The sequence below is a fragment of the Trachypithecus francoisi genome, unplaced genomic scaffold (assembly GCF_009764315.1).
Source record: "Trachypithecus francoisi isolate TF-2019V2 unplaced genomic scaffold, Tfra_2.0 Lachesis_group8, whole genome shotgun sequence".
Taxonomy (NCBI): domain Eukaryota; kingdom Metazoa; phylum Chordata; class Mammalia; order Primates; family Cercopithecidae; genus Trachypithecus; species Trachypithecus francoisi.
Window position 1 is genome coordinate 65,999,771 of NW_022681473.1, and position 13,057 is coordinate 66,012,827.

At 51.0% G+C, this 13,057-nt stretch overlaps 1 protein-coding gene across 1 annotated transcript; it reads left to right on the plus strand.

Moving 5' to 3' along the window:
• The first annotated feature begins 1,360 nt into the window (after positions 1–1,360).
• On the plus strand, positions 1,361–3,271 carry LOC117079887 (interferon-related developmental regulator 2-like). The gene is given in 2 exon segments (XM_033204156.1): positions 1,361–2,417; positions 2,419–3,271. Coding segments are annotated over 2 exon segments (1,329 nt in total). The 5' UTR covers positions 1,361–1,484; the 3' UTR covers positions 2,815–3,271.
• The last annotated feature ends 9,786 nt before the right edge of the window (positions 3,272–13,057 follow it).

Below are 13,057 nucleotides of genomic sequence, written 5' to 3' on the forward strand. Positions count from 1 at the left end.
CAGAGGGAAGAGAGTCTTGAAGCCAAGGACTAAACACTCAGCATGAGGACATTGGAAAGCCAGAACCAGGCCTCAGACAGAGGACTAACATAGTTAGCTACATGTTTGAGAAGGCTCATACCCACTGTCCATGGAGAATGTCTTGGAGTGGGAGAGAGAGACCAGAGGCAGGGCAACCAGCCAGGAAGCTTGGTGGTGAGGAGAAGAAGAGGGAGGAATATTAATGACAACGATAGCAGATGACGGCTGCCCTTTATTGAGAGCTTACTTGTACTAATGGCTGTGCCCTGGTAGTCACATACTTCATTTCATTTAATCCAAAGAACAATTTCCATTACCTTTGTTTTATAGATGAGGGAGCTCAGAGGGTTAAGTAACTAAGCCTGCTTTGGTCATTCTGCTGGACAAATAGTGAGTTAGTGTAGAGTCCAATCCATCTGCAAAGCCATACCTCTTAACTATAAAAGCTTAGAGAATCTGGCTGGGCATGGTGCCTCACGTCTGTAATCCCACTTTGGGAGGCTGAGGCGGGTGGATCACTTGAGGCCAGGAGTTTGAGATCAGCCTGGCCAACATGGTGAAACCCCACCTCTACTAAAAACATAAACATTAGCCAGGTGTGGTGGCACATGCCTGTAATTCCAGCTACTTGGAAGGATGAGGCAGGAGAATTTCTTGAACCTGGGAAGCAGAGGTTGCAGTAAGCCAAGATCAAGCCACTGCATTCCAGCCTGGGCAACATAGTGAGGAAAAAAAATTTGGAGAATCTTCAAGAGGTAGAATAGTCAGAATTTGACAACTGATTATGGAAAGGTCCAAGATGATGCCCAGTATTCTGGTTTGGGGGACAAGACATGGTGGTGATGTTGACTGATGTCTGGAGTTCAGGAGACAGAGTAGATGCAGGCGAAGACTTGGGAAGCATATACTAACGACAGTGAACAAGATCACCTAGGGAGAGAGTGTAGTGTGAGAAGGACAGAACCTTGTGGGGAAAACAACATGAGACTGAGGCAGAAAAAGAAATGTCTGCAAAAGATACTGAGAAACAACAGCTAGAGAGCAAGAAGCAGAACCAGGAGAGTGTAATATCACAGAGGCTCCCTAGGGCAGCTGTGGTAAGCAGCATCAAATGTTGCAGATGTGCCCAAGAGGACAAGAACTAGATGAAAAGTGTCTGTGGGGTCCGGTGATGAAGGGTGTGAACTGGTGCCCCAGATGCGAACAGGCCAGTGGAACAGTGAGCAAGGAAGGTTGAGAGTGAGTAAATGGAGAGAGAATAGATAACGTCTTCAAGATGTTTGCCTGTAAAGAGACGACGTGGATGGGCGCCTCGCGAAGATGGTGGCGGGCGCGGCGTGTGGCGCCGGTGGTCTGGCCAAGTCTCAGCGCAGCGCACGGGCTGGCGTCTCGCTGTCCGGGAGCCCACACCCACCGGGTCCCTGACCCCGTGCCCCCCGTGCCCCCCGCGCCCGGTTCCCGGCATGCCTCGCGCCTGTAAGGGCAACACACTCTGGAAGGGTGGTCCGCGCCGTGGAGGAGGTGCCCGGAGCAGTACCCAAGCTGACTCGGGTTCCAGTGATGATGAGGCAGCCAGTGAGGCCCGCAGCACCGCCAGTGAATGTCCCAGCCTTCTCAGCACCACTGCAGAGGACAGCCTTGCGGGGGATGTCGTGTTTGAGCAGGGCCAGCAGAAAGACCTTGAGTAAAAGCTGAAGGAGTATGTGGACTGCCTCACAGACAAGAGTGCCAAGACCTGGCAGGGTGCTCTCGAGAGCCTGCGCCTGGCCCTGGCGTCGCGCCTACTCCCTGACTTCTTGGTGGAGCGCCGCCTCATGCTAGCTGATGCCCTGGAAAAGTGCCTCAAGAAAGGGAAGGGAGAGGAACAAGCCCTGCCTGCTGCTGTGCTAGGCCTGCTCTGCGTGCAGCTGGGCCCTGAACTCAAGGGTGAGGAGCTGTTCCACAGCCTGCAGCCTCTGCTGGTCTCTGTGCTCAGTGACAGCACAGCTAGCCCTGCTGCCCGGCTCCACTGTGCTTCTGCTCTTGGCCTGGGCTGCTACGTGGCTGCTGCCGACATCCAGGACCTGGTCTCCTGCCTTGCCTACTTAGAAAGTGTTTTCAGCCGGTTCTATGGCTTGGGCAGCTCCACAACTCCTGTGGTTCCTGCCAGCCTGCACGGCCTGCTCTGTGCTGCCCTGCAGTCCTGGGCATTGCTGCTCACCATCTCCCCCAGCACCCAAATCAGCCACATCCTTGACAGGCAGCTGCCCCGGCTGCCCCAGCTCTTGTTCAGTGAAAGTGTGAACCTGCGGATTGCTGCCGGTGAAACCATTGCACTGCTCTTTGAGCTTGCCCGGGACCTTGAGGAGGTGTTTGTTTACGAGGACATGGAGGCCCTCTGCAGTGTCCTGCGCACTCTGTCTGGCCACTGACAGTAACAAGCACCGTGCCAAGGCCGATCGCCGGCGCCAGTGCTCTACTTTCCGTGCCGTGCTGCACTCCGTGGAGGGCGGTGAACGTGAAGAAGAGATACTGCGCTTCGGCTTTGAGGTGCTCTACCGGGACAGCTGGGCTGGGCACCGGATCTATACTGCCTTCAAGGAAGTGCTGGGTTCAGCTATGCACCACCACCTCCAGAGCAATGAGCTACTCCGTGACATCTTTGGCCTGGGCCCTGTGCTGGTGCTGGATGCCACTGCCCTGAAGGCCTGCAAGGTTCCACGCTTCAAGAAGCACCTGTACAATGCTGCCGCCTTCAAAGCCCAGACCAAGGCTCGAAGCCGTGTGCGGGGCAAGCGGGCAGACATCCTGTGAAGCAGGACCTGCCGAAGAGGAGACTTTCTATGCCCTTGGTCCGTATTTTTAACAGAAGACAGTGCAACAACTGGTTTCCACCAGTATTTGTCACTCTATTTTTTTAATGACAAAACCAAAAACAGACATGGGGTGGGTAGCTGGGGGCCTGGACACTTGGGACCCTGGGCCCTTTGTCCCTGCACTCAGCCCTGTGGCCTCTTCCTGCCCTGTCTCAGGCCAGGCTAAATATGTGCCTATCCCCGGGCTGTGGGGCAGGCGCTAGGGGGCCTTTCCCTTCCTTACCTTTCCTTTCCTTTCTTAGGCCTTGCTCCCCCAGGTTGACCCACTCTTAGGGGGGTAGTGGCGTCTGGACAAATGCCACCACAGCAGATGGAGAGGCAAAGCTACCTGGAATGGATTTGTGTGCTGATTTTTAAGGATTATTAGAGATAATTAAACAGAATGGTCAGGCTTCTGTGGTCTTAAAAAAAAAAAAAGAGAGAGATGTGGATGGTTGGAGACTGATGTGTCCTAGTCAGTTCAAGGTTTTATAATAAAATACCTTAAACTGGGTCATTTATAAACAACAGAAATTCATTGCTCACAGTTCTGGAGGCTGGGAAGTCCAAGATCAAGGTGCCAGTGGATCCGGTGTCTGGTGAGGGCTGCTCTCTGCTTCATAGATGGCACTTTCTAGTTGTGTCCTCACATGGTGGAAGGGACCAACAAGCTCTCTCCGGCCTCTTTTATAAGGGATGTAATCTCATTCAAGAGGGCTTCACCCTTACAACCTAATCACTTCCCAAAGGCCCCACCATTAAATACCATCACCCTAGAGGTTAGGTTGGCTTTATTAAAAAAAAAAAAAAAAAAAATTTTTTTTTTTTTTTGGTAGAGACAGGATCTTGCTTTGTTGCCCAGGCTGATCTTGAACCCCTGGCCTCAAACAATCGTCCTGCCTTAGCTTCCCAAGTAGGTGGGAGCTGAGACCATGTCTGACCTTTTAAATTTTAATTTATTTATTCATTCATGCATTCATTTAATTTTTTTAGATTAAAGTCTCACTCTGTTGCACCACTTGGAATGCACTAGCACCATCATAGCTCACTGCCTCAAACTCCTGGAGTTAAGTGATCCTCCCACCTCAGCCTCCTGTATAGCTGGGACTACAGGCGCATGCCACTATGCCTGGCTAGTTTTTTCCATTTTTGTAGAGACAGGGTCTCACTATGTTGCACAGGCTGGTCTTGAACTCTGGGCCTCAAGCAATTCTCCCACCACGGCCTCCCAAAATGCTGGGGTTACAAGTGTGAGCCACCACACCTGGCCAAGTTTTAAGATATGGATTTTGAGGGAGCACAAACATTCAGACCATAGCAGGAAGTCAGGGAGAATTTTGTTATACTTTAAAAATTTGAGATATTTGAGCATATTTCCCACCATTCATGGGTAGGAAGCAGCCAGTAGAGAGGCTGAAGGAATGGGAGAGGGAGAGGATGGTTAATAGAGGAGGAGGAGGAGGAGGAGAAGAGCTTCTGAAGCCAGTATCTGGGCTCCCAGGGCATTGAGTGGGAGACAAGAGTAAAAAGAGTGTAATAAAGGTCAGTGTGCAGATTTGGTGCTGCAGGGGGAGGGCCTACCCTCACTTAAGGCTGGAGTGGTGGGGGAATTTTGTGAAGGTATTGAGACTGTAGAAGTGTTTCTTCCCCATTGAATGAGACCGGGAGGCAGTATCGTGGTTAAATGCTCTGATCTTGATGCCAGACTAATTTGGATTCAAGCCTGGCATTTAGCTCTCTGAGAACCTGTTTTCTCTTCTGCAAAAATGGAGGATTGATCATCAAGTATTTCTTTTTTTTTTTTTTTTTTTTTTTTTTTTTTTTTTTTGAGATGGAGTCTCACTCTGTCACCCAGGCTGATGGAGTGCAGTGGCGTGATCTTGGCTCACTGCAACCTCTGCCTCCCGGTTTAAGCAATTCTCTCAGACTCCCGAGGAGCTGCGATTACAGGCACCTGCCACTACGCCTGGCTAATTTTTTTTAATTTATTTATTTATTTTTAATTTTTCATACATACTCATCACCACCACCATCCTCGCTGCCACCAGGGGGCAGTGTGGCCCCAGCGTAAGGGCATCAGCTTTGGTGGCCAAATGCACTGATCTCAAATCTCAGCTCCACGTACGGCCCGTGTGTCCTTGGGGGCATGACTTCACTTCTCTCTGCCTCTGTTTCCTCTTTGTGAATGGGGGTAATAATCATGGCAATACTGGCTTGAGTGAAGTTTAGTGAGCTGCTCTATGTGAGAGCGCTTTGCAAATCAAGTGCCTCAGTTCATTCTCCACCACAGCCACAGAGATTCCACTCCCCAGAAGGCTTCTCACCTTGCAAAGCCTGAGACTCTCGCACTCAGCTTCTCTTTGGGATTATGCCAGTCCTGTGACAGGTGACCCTGGGTTGCCCCCATTCTTAGTCCACTGTCTGAGAAGGGGAAGAAAAACTCCATTTGCGTTGGAGCATTGGAGCAGCTCAGATGAATGAACAGGAGGAAGGCTGCAGGCAGAGGGACTGGCTGATGGGAAGCTCCCCAAGGGAATGTCCAGCCAGCTCGATGCTCGTTAGCCAAGGACACGTGGAAAGCTAGAATATGACTGTGAGCACATACGTATTCTTTCAGGAGGAAGCAGAGAACACTTGGGTGGTGCTGGGAGGGATTGGAGGTCGTCCTTACCACGTGAAGGATGGATCTGTGCTTATCCAGTGATAAAAGGCAGGAAGGGCATTTGAGCTGAGGGAACTGTGCATACGCAGGCGCCAGGGATGAAAGTGTAAGGTAGGTTATAGGTGTGTGGTGATGAGCAGCAAATGTTAGGCTAAGAAGTAGGCTTTGCTCTGAGGAGAAAGGCTGGGCACAATAAGATTAGGGTTTGGAGCTGGGCACGGTGGCTCACACCTGTAATCCCAGCACTTTGGGAGGCCATAGTGGGAGGATCACTTGAGCCCAGGAGTCTGAGACCAGCCTGGGCAACATAGCAAGACTCTGTCTCTATAAAAATAAAAATTAAAAAAAATTAGCTGTGCATGATGGTGCAAGCCTGTGGTCCCAGCTACTTGGGAAGCTTGAGGCTGGAGGATTGCTGGTATTTGAGGCTGCAGTGAGCTAGGGTGGCACCACTGCACTCCAGTCTGAATGACAGAGCAAGATCCTGTCAAAAAAAAAAAAAAAGATTAGTGTTTGGAAAGATAGCTCCATTAGAATGTGGAGGATGCATTAGAACTGGGGAGACAGGAGTCACAGAAGATTAAGGAAGCTGTGCAGGGTTCCACAGGAACAAGGAGTGGGCTTTGAATTTAGGGAAAAGAGGGAGTAAGAGACAGAGGAATATGAAGGCAGAGTTGCCACACAGGCTGTGGGGATGGGGGCTGACTCTGAGGAGACAGGAGGGGCTCAGAACAGGGACCTGGGAGGGGCAGGTTTCCAGGCAAATGGTGAGCTCTTTGCTGAACCGGAGCTGGGGTTCAAGCCCCTCCTGTTGTAGGAGGGAAACCTGAGATTTAACAAGGAAAGTAAAATGCCCAGGGTCAGTCAAAGGCAGCAGCTTAGTACTTGGCTTGTTCTGTATTCAACCTCATGGCTTAGGGACCAGTGGATGATGACCAAGTCCTCAAATTTGCCCTTTGAGACGGTTAAGTGCCGTCTCAGGGGCTTGGACTCTGGGGCCAGATTGTCTAAGTTAAGATCCTGGTCTGCCTCTTACCAACTGTGTGACCTTGGCAGGTCTCTCAGTTTCCTCATCTGTAAATTGGGGGTTATAATAGGTTGTTGGGAGCATTAACTGAGCTGATACAAGTGCTTAGAATAGTGCTTAGCAAATAATGAGTGTTAGTCGTAATCGTTGCATCCATTTTGAAGAAGAAGCTGAGACTTAGAAAAATGAAGTATCTGCCCCATGCCACGCAACTAATGTTGGCCGAGTTCCAGCCTAAGCTACTCCAAAGACTTGACTGGTTTGCTTAAGCTGATTGCTTGCTTGCCACTGCTGGCTCTTTCTGGAGGATGGTTGGTGTCTTTAACTGAAGAAACTGGAGTCCCCAGCAGAAGGACTCTTAGGAGGAGATTCTGTGGCCCTCTAAGCATCCTGTCTGGACCCAGCTCTGATTCTGACACCACCATTCAGCCTGTTTGCTGGATAAATCCACTTGCTCCCCTGGTCAGAGAGCGGGCCAGAAACCAGGATCCATCAGGGACGCCTGAAACCTGGTCTCTCCCCTAGTTCCACCTAGGGGACAAAAAAAAAAGGACATGCATTTAAATAAGGACAGTGCCACTTAGAAGGTGAGATGATTTTAGACGCACATGCCAGGAAGAGTTGGAGTGAGTGAATCTTGGAAGTGTGTGCGCAGAATGGTGGGGAGTGATGTGTTGGGAGTGTGATGTGAAAAGGAGAGAATCAAGCAAAATGCGAACTGATGTGCTCTGAATAAGCAGCACTGGTGAGGCCGGGCGCGGTGGCTCAAGCCTGTAATCCCAGCACTTTGGGAGGCCGAGACGGGCGGATCATGAGGTCAGGAGATCGAGACCCTCCTGGCTAATACAGTGAAACCCCGTCTCTACTAAAAATACAAAAACTAGCCGGGCGAGGTGGCGGCGCCTGTAGTCCCAGCTACTCGGGAGGCTGAGGCAGGAGAATGGCATAAACCCGGGAGGCGGAGCTTGCAGTGAGCTGAGATCCGGCCACTGCACTCCAGCCTGGGCGACAGAGCGAGACTCCGCCTCAAAAAAAAAAAAAAAAAAAAAAAAAAAAAAAAAAGCAGCACTGGTGGAAGGAAGTTAGCCTGCTCCAGCCCCTCCTGAGAGAGTTGGCACACAGGCAAGTTAGGGTGTCCTACCCTGTCCAGACACCAGAGAGAATCCACCGGGCCACATGGTTCTTATGTGAGCCGCTACAGAGGCCCCGATCAGCCGAGAAGCCGCTGCCTGTGTTCTGCTTCCTGCCTTCCCCATCCCTAGGCTCATAACCCATCAGCAGAGGAAATGACTCATCTTCCCAGATGAGATGGGCGGCATGCTTCCCCGGTAGCTCTCAGAAAATGTGCCCGAGCCAAAGAAATGAAGCCGGGCGGCGGTGGGCTGTGGGTTTCTAGAGACCACTCCGTGCGGTGCTGCTGCACTGACTTTCCAGAGCAGCTTCCTCAAGAGAAGAAAACAATCATAGCATTACCTGAATACCTATTACCCACCTATAAGCACGTGCAAAGCACACTCAGTGATTAGTTCCATCCGTCAGATGAGGAAACAGAGGTGGAATGAAGAACACATGAATCTGAGTCTCCATTTGGAAAGATGAGGGAGGTATGGAGATGGAGGGTGAGGATGGTTGCACAACAATGTAGATGTACTTCATGCCACTGAATTTTATGTTAACATTTTATGTTATATATACTTTACAATTTTAAAAAGTACTGCAGGCTGGGCACCATGGCTTACGCCTGTAATCCCAGCACTTTAGGAGGCCAAGATGGGCGGATCACCAGAAGACAGGAGTTCGAGACCCGCCTGACCAACATAGTGAAACTTTGTCTCTACTAAAAATACAAAAATTAGCCAGGTGTGGTGACGCACAGCTGTAGTCCCAGCTACTCAGGAGACTAAAGCAGGAGAATTGCTTGAACCCAGGAGGCAGAGGCTGCAGTGAGCTGAGATCATGCTACTACACTCTAGCCTGGGAGATGGAGCAAGACTCTGTCTCAAAAAAAAAAAAAAAAAGTGCAAACTAAGAATTAAGTAACACAGCTACCAAGGGGGGAAGCCAGCAGTCACACCCAAAAAGTCCTACCCCAGAGCCTTCTTTGCTCTAAACACCCCTGTAATGTCTCATCTGCAAGTGAGGATAGTGACCTGCAGAAGATGTGATTGGACAGAGAGACAGGGGCCACTCAGTGTCAGGCTGAGAAGGATGGTCTCTCCTGAGGGCACTGGGAGCTGGGTCAGAGTTTTACACAGAATGGGGCATGGTAGGATTTAAGGGTTAGAAAGTTCCCTCTGGCTTGCAGGAAGATGGGCTGGTGTGAGACTGGAGGTGGGAAAGAGGCCAGAGCATGGCCCAGACAAGAGCGGTGGTGGGCTAGACCAGGACAGGGCTGCAGATTTGAGAGGCTCGTGAAGTGGAATGGAAGGTGGGGAAGGCAGGCAGGCGATGACTGCCCTAGCTGGGTTTCTTCTGGCCCACCCAGTTCAGCCTCTGGACAGTGATCCTTCAAGGTCCCCTCCCTGACTGAAGTCTCAGAGGAAAAGTCAGAGCACAGGCTTCCTCTCCAGCCCCCAGGGGGCAGTGTTGCAAAGTCTTTGGGGAGCAGGGCCCTTCTTCCAAATTATCCACAGCCGGGCAGGGGCTTGCTCTCATCCCGCATTTGCCTCTCCCCCTTACCCCATCCCCAGCCCCCACCCTCGGCGTCCCTCCCAGCCTTTGCTGCACCACCCCTCTACCGTGTCCACTCTCCAAGAAGACACATTATTAAAAACTGTAATCCCACACTTGACACTTTAGGAAAACAGTGGCACAGCCATTAGCTCATGTGGGCCATGAACAGAATGAGACTCCAAAAGACAGGGTCAGAACAGAATGAGACTCTTCCCCCCAACCCCCACCACCCCCATCCCCAACCACCGTTAAATTTTTTTGTTGTTGTTAGAGACAGGGTCTCGCTCTGCTGCCCAGGCTGGAGTGCAGTGGTGTGATCATAGCTCACTGCAGCCTCTAACTCCTGGGCTCAAGGGATCCTCCCCACTTCAGCCTCCCCAGTAGCTGGGACCACAGACATGTGCCACCACACCTGGCTAATTTTTAAATTTTTGGTAGAGACAGGGTCTCACTGTGTTTCCCAGCCTTGCCTTGAACTCCTGGCCTCAAGAAATCTTCCTGCTTTGGTCTCCCAAAGCACTGGGATTATAGTCATGAGCCACTGCACCTGCACCCCCCAACCTCCACCGTTTTATAATAAGGAAACTGAGGACCAGGCAGGGAATGAGACCTGATCAGCATGTCAGTGGCAGAGCCCAGGCTGGGGGCTGAAGGCCAGCCAGTGCCCAAGCTGGAGCCCTGCAGCACCTGCAGAACAACAACTGTGGACAGTGGTCCCCCCGCCCACCTACAGAGTCCCCATGTTGCTGCTGAGCTTCCTCCTACCTCAGGGGGCCTTCCTAGTGATTTATTCCCCTGGGTTGTCGGTGAGGTCAGGCTGACCTGGCACGTATGTGTCATGATTTACTTCCTCCTCATCCTCTGCTTCCAGAATCATAAGAGTCATCACCATCACCATCACTGCCATATTAATAATGGCTCATGTCTGCTCAGCTCTCAGAATTTTGGAAGCACTAATCCATCCATCAGCTCATCCAAGCCGTATGACTGCTCTGGGAAGGCGTTTTGCAGACAATGGCACTAAGGATCAGAGAGGGCAAGTGACCAGCCCCAGGTCACTGGGCGAGGCTGGGAGCAATCTCCCAGAAGAAAGAAGCTGTACCACATACTTAGGAGGTCGGGCAAGATAACAGGGTTTAGGACAGTCCTGCCAGGAGGTTTCTTGTGTCAACTAAAACTAAAATCCTAAGCCCCCCAATTTGCTGAATGGACAACCCACCTCTTGGCCAAGGGGACCCCAGAGAAGCCTTTAAAAACTGAGTTTTTGGCCATGAAGGGACAAGAGACACACCTCGTTTATCCCCCTCCCTTTTGTGGCTTAGACACTACACCTGAGCAGCATTAATGCTAAAACAGAGATCATAAGACTGACAGAATGGACTCTTTGTGGCAATAAGATGCCAAACTATAAACAAGACCTTGGGTCACGCCAGGCAAGGGTTAAGTCCCACACCCATACACTAAAGAATAAACTATGTTCTCACTGCCACAACATTTCTCTTTTTCTCTAGCAGCTAAATAAGCCCTGGTCTTGAGATAAGCAATGGTAAAACAATTTGCAGCTCCTCCACCGCCAGACGCTAACTAACTGATGCCTGTTCCACCAGCCAAAACTATAGGTCTAATTGGACTAGAGACTGATTTCAGGAATTTTTTCTGATAAGAGACCACTGACCATGGATGGGTTCTGGCCAGTTTATAGACACCGCACTTGAGTCCTTCATGTCCTCGCTTCACCTTTTGATGCATACATGCATTTAAATGTTAAGTCTCCAACCCAAGGTGAACATGGGTCATATGTAACACGCATGTTTGTTCAATATGCATACATTAGGACCACCTCGTGAATATTCACAGCTCCTCCTATAACCTGTTGAATATGTGTATTTGGGCAACACATTCAGCTTAAATTTCTATCTAACCCCTCCTCCCTTAAAGTGTCTGTCTCTGGACTCTGCCAAAGACTGAGCTCCCCAGCCCACCAGAATGGCCACCTTGTAGGCTGTAACTCTTTTTAAGAAGTAAGTCTCATACCTATAATCCCAGCACTTTAGGAGGCTGAGGTGGGAGGATTGCTTGAGACCAGCCTAGGCAACACAGTGAGACCCTGTCTCTACAAAAACTTACCAAATTAACCAGCCGTGGTGGCATGCACCTGTAGTCTCAGCTACCGGGGTGTCTGAGGCAGGAGAATTGCTGGAGCCCAGGTGTTGGAGGCTGCAGTAAGCCATGATTGCATCACTGCACTTCAGCCTGGGGGACAGAGTGAGACATTGCCTCTAAAAAAGAAAAAGACTGTAATCCCAGCACTTTGGGAGGCCGAGACGGGCGGATCACGAGGTCAGGAGATCGAGACCATCCTGGCGAACACTGTGAAACCCCGTTTCTACTAAAAAATACAAAAAAACTAGCCGGGCGAGGTGGCGGGCGTCTGTAGTCCCAGCTACTCGGGAGGCTGAGGCAGGAGAATGGCGTGAACCCGGGAGGCGGAGCTTGCAGTGAGCTGAGATCCGGCCACTGCACTCCAGCCCCGGCGACAGAGCAAGACTCCGTCTCAAAAAAAAAAAAAAAAAGAAAAAGAAAAAAAGAAAGCAAGAAAGAAAAGAAATAAAGTCTTCTCTCCAAATGCATAGATCTCATGATTTTTCAGTTGTCACATTTCATCTCTATTTCACAGATGAAGAAACAGCCTCAGAGAACTTTGGACTGGGTCAGGGTTAAACTGACACCCAAGCTCATGCGCTTTCTGGGGCACAGAGATGTCACTTTCAGGGAGGGACGCGGTTTCCAACACAGTGTGTATTCTCACAGGCTGGAGGGAGTTGGAACTAGGATAAGGCTGCTGTGGGGTGAAAGAGCCTGGAGGTGGGGGTTGCGGGAGGCAGGTTCCCCAGGGAGTGGTTGGAGGTAGGGAGAAACCTCCAGGCGGGGTTTAAGCTGCTACAGGGAGCACGGCAGGGCCTATACAAGAGTAGGGCACTGGAAGAGCCAGGGGCTGTGTTGAGGTTAGGTGGCTGTGCAACCTGAACACTCACCCTGCCTGCACACCTGCTCCTCTCCTCGCAATTAGGAGATGAGCTGTGTCCTGATGGAGAAGTTGTGCCAACAAAGACAGGAGAAGCCCTGAATGCTTGGCAGGATGGGGCCTGTTTCTCATCAATCAGCTAGAGAGACTGAAGCCTGCTTATCTAGGGAGACATGAACAGTGACTCCCCCGTGGACTCCACACTCTCCTGGCCTCAATCTACCAATCTGAAAAAAGGAAAGGCTGAATTAAAGGAGCTCCACATTCCTTCGCACTCCGACCTCTGTGGAGTGATGGATGCTCTGAGACATCCATCCTTGCTGTCCTTGGCTCAGATCCCAGCCCCTGCTGTATACTTGACATGTAGCCTCAGGCAAGACACGAGGCCTCTCTGAGCAGCAGTGTCCTCATGGGTGACATAAGGAAGACATAGCCTTCCCTGAGCAGAGTTAACGAGCCATACATGGGAGTGTGTCTGCACAGCGAGGGCCTGACTCCAAGGCGGCGTCCGGGGGGCAGGGAAGGCCGAGGCTCTGGCTGAGGCCCTCGTTTGTCTGCCTGGCCCATGGCTCATTTATAGATATCCCCTTCCTGGCTGCTAGGCCAGAAGGGAAGTGGGAACAAAGATGCTGAGGTGGCAGTTTGGAGCCGTTTTCAGGAAGAAGCCTCTGGGCACTCTTCCCCTTTTCACCCCGCCCACAACCCGTCTTCTGGGCAATCTCACAGTGATCCTCAGGACAGGCCTGAGGTGGATGGTTGGATGTCATGATCTCCATTTAACAGATGGGAAGACAGAGACCCAGAGAGGACAAAGG